This window comes from Phytophthora ramorum, assembly GCF_020800215.1.
Source record: "Phytophthora ramorum isolate Pr-102 chromosome Unknown Phyram_PR-102_s0008, whole genome shotgun sequence".
In the NCBI taxonomy this organism is placed as follows: domain Eukaryota; phylum Oomycota; class Peronosporomycetes; order Peronosporales; family Peronosporaceae; genus Phytophthora; species Phytophthora ramorum.
In genome coordinates, this window is record NW_027150654.1 from 1,968,572 (window position 1) to 1,971,903 (window position 3,332).

At 53.8% G+C, this 3,332-nt stretch overlaps 1 protein-coding gene across 1 annotated transcript; it reads left to right on the top strand.

Moving 5' to 3' along the window:
- Window positions 1-1,578: 1,578 nt before the first annotated feature.
- Window positions 1,579-1,968, top strand: KRP23_9552 (uncharacterized protein; the record flags this gene model as incomplete). The annotated part of the gene is made up of 1 exon (XM_067895119.1): window positions 1,579-1,968. The coding sequence occupies one exon, from the start codon at window positions 1,579-1,581 to the stop codon at window positions 1,966-1,968; it is 390 nt and encodes a 129-aa protein (XP_067742736.1).
- Between the last annotated feature and the right edge of the window lie 1,364 nt (window positions 1,969-3,332).

Here is a 3,332-nt window from a genome sequence, read left to right on the forward strand (position 1 = left end):
GAGACAGTGAAACACTGTATTTGGATGAGCGTGCCGTCTGGTGACGGCATCATTCATTTTCCATCACACCAGTGGACCGAACACTCTACACACGTCACAACAACAAAGCAAAATAAATGTTTGAGCTACGTATGAGCCTCGCTTGCGAACATGGATATGTTTATTACCTTTTGTTGAGGGGACTGGAAACTTTTTCTTCCAGCAGGATCGCGCCGAAAGTCTTACACTGAGCGTTCGGTAGCTCGTAAACTTGCTGATGACTGTGTTGATGCACCGCTCGTATCTCTACTGGTGCCGGCGGTGACACTTGGCTCCGACTCCTTCGTGCCAGCGGGGACGCTCCTCGAGACGTTGTTGCCTACGCGCACTGGTTCAACGTGCCGGATCTCTTCGGTCGTAACGATTTGTTTGGCCAATGAGCTTTACTGGTTCATTTATGGAGGGTTGGGCCAACCAGCCAACTTTGGCAAATTTCGTCAGAATTCACAATAACATTGTGACAATAGCGAGTCAATGGATAGACAAGGCCCTGCGAGTACAGAGGGCAGTTCTGTGTCTCCGAGACACGTACAGGCCGAAGGAAGAGGAGGGAACAGCCAGCTACAATGCAGCCTAAATGGAAATGCAGTATGCGGTGAGGGTGTACGGCGGCGATTACATGGGATTAACTGCTGTGTCGAGGGCATTCGCCCAATTTGCCAAGGTCCTGGATGCTGAATACGCCCGCGCCACCCGCACTGAAATCTATGACAATCGTTATCTTACGATTCGTTTCGGGCAGAGAACTTGTCCGGAGTCCCTAGCGGGAGTGTCCAGGATTTTGCTGGACGACCACGACCTCACGCTTCACCACTTCCAGCAACATTTGCGGCGTCCCTGCGGTCGGTGTCTTTGTCAACGCCATGGGTGGCCAAATGCACGCTGTCGTACTCAAATCTCGATAGCATGAGAGAGCGAGCCACGCAAATATATACTGGGGCGGCGGCCCCGGTCCATCTTGCACCTCACACAAATTTCCAAGTTTCGTCCTTAGATGACCTCGTGCAGATACTTCGGGCGCAGCAGCCTTCGGAGCAGCCTCGAGCGGAGAACCAACACCACAAGATTCTGCAGCCCCCGCTGACGACCATCGGACCCTCAGACTTCTCGGTAGCAGCGGACACTCCCGTGAGCTCCAGACCTGCTTTCGTCGCCACTGCTGCTGAAACGAGTGAGACTGAGAGTCCTGACGAAGTCAGATATCAGAACAAGATCCCTAAACGCTCCAAGTTTGCCAAGACCAAGGCCTGGAGGCGAAACGTGACGTTTCGATTGAGCTGGCGGTCGCTCCCAAAACAGAGATGTGCATGCGGCAGTAGCCTCAACTACATCGTCGGACATTGAGGGAAAACCTGTCCGTGGGCCACGTTATGGTCCAGAGACACTCTTACCTACCAGGAAAGCCGGGCGCAGCAAGGCCGCAGCCACCAAAGTTGAACCATCCTAACGAATTGAGCGCTTCCAAAGAACTGAAACACTTGGACCATACGGGGCACTTGTTGATTACAGCAGTGGGGAGGGGGGGGGGACTCCGACGGGATGGAGATTGACAAGATAGCCGATGCGGCAGCGGAGGTCATTCACGACGGGCCCGATCATGCCGACAACGATACAGGCGAGGATGACGCACCGTATACTTTCCCAGCGGCGGTGGAGACGGCCAACGCACAGCACGGCACGGACATGTGTGCGACGGTGGGACGTTCACCCGAGGCAGATATCGATTCGTTGGCGATGGACCAGGAGCCTACACCGATGGAGGAGGTGGAGCACCACACTCCGGTGCCCACTGTGACCCCCAAGACATCCACACGTCGCAGCAAACCTGATGTTGCAGTCATCGGGTTGCCGGACGGCGATACGTGGCATGCAGACAAGAATGGCAAATTATATGTCCAAGGCCGCGGAAAGGGTCACCACAGCGACTGACGGGATGGCGGATCTGGAAGAGGAGAAAGTTCATGTTCCATGTGAGGACAACACAACTTCTGCGTCGATGGCATCACCAGCAGACGTGGGACTTGGGGTAACAAGACCCGGCACAGAGCCTAGGGATAAGGATCTTCCGATTCAGGTTGGACAGTGACTACACAGTTTCGACGGACATGAGGTTCGAGTGGCGGCCAATGGTCAATGCGCGTTTCTCGCAGTCCTCACAACTAACATCAACTATTCGGGTGCTGAGAAAAAGAACACCGCCGAGGTGGTCAAGGATGCCACGGCGCTGAAGTGGTCTGTATACACTCTCATGATGGCCAATTTATGCAAGGACGTCGGATTGAAGTTAGTTGATCTGGTCGCGGAGTATACCCAGCTCTACCCCGACCACGAGCGATACACCACGACGCAAGGAGCCCTTGCTGCTTTGTATGCCCATTCAGGACCTTCTATAGATTTAGCTATTTTTAGTACTATGATGCTGCGCGCAGGCGGTCGGCAAGCAAACAGGTCCCTGCTTCATTCTGGGCAGGCCCTCAGGAGCTACGTGCAATGGCACAATACTACCGGGGGACCATCTTGATTTGTGATGCAAATGAGGCGTCCGATGTCCATGTGCAACGCTACTCTTATAAAACCAATCGACTGGCGGATGGTTCGAACCATGAGAGCGGCATCTACGCCCCACTGCGTGATCGCGATTGTACGGAATACTTACGGCAATGTTGGCGCCTCCACGTTCTCCCTAATTTTGAGGTTCACAAACATTCGGAGCGTGATTGCTATGGCGTTGGAAATGGCGAACGCTTCCTGCGGGCGGAGGGGGGGGGGGGGGGGGGGGGGAGATCCAGCATACATGGAGACCACCACAGCTCAGTATGATTGGAAACTGAGCATCAATGTGCTGGCGGCCCAAGAACGCGATGTCGACTTGGGTACCATCAACAGGCTAGCGGACACTGACGCCGATAATGTTTTGCTGGTGAAACGCTGCAAAATGAGGGACTGCCTGGACTTGGTGCATGCGTGGCTTGGCATTTCTGTCCTTGACAAACAGGAGCTGGGCCTTGATTGGGAAAGGGTGTTGGAAATTGAAAAAGTTAAAATTTACCAAGAGTACGGTACTCTGCCCATTCCCAGTCAGAACAATCGGATTCGGACACAGAGGATGCTTTCCCCACGAGGTATGCTAAATCGGCAACCGGAGACGTAGTGATGACCTCATACTTTCATATCGTGCGCTACGCGGAAGACGCACCTATGGACGACGTTGATCGCCCGCTGGCAGCGCTCCTTTCTTCTGAAAATCGAGATGCGTTCATCAAATGGTGTTACCTGTATAGACGGCGATTTGA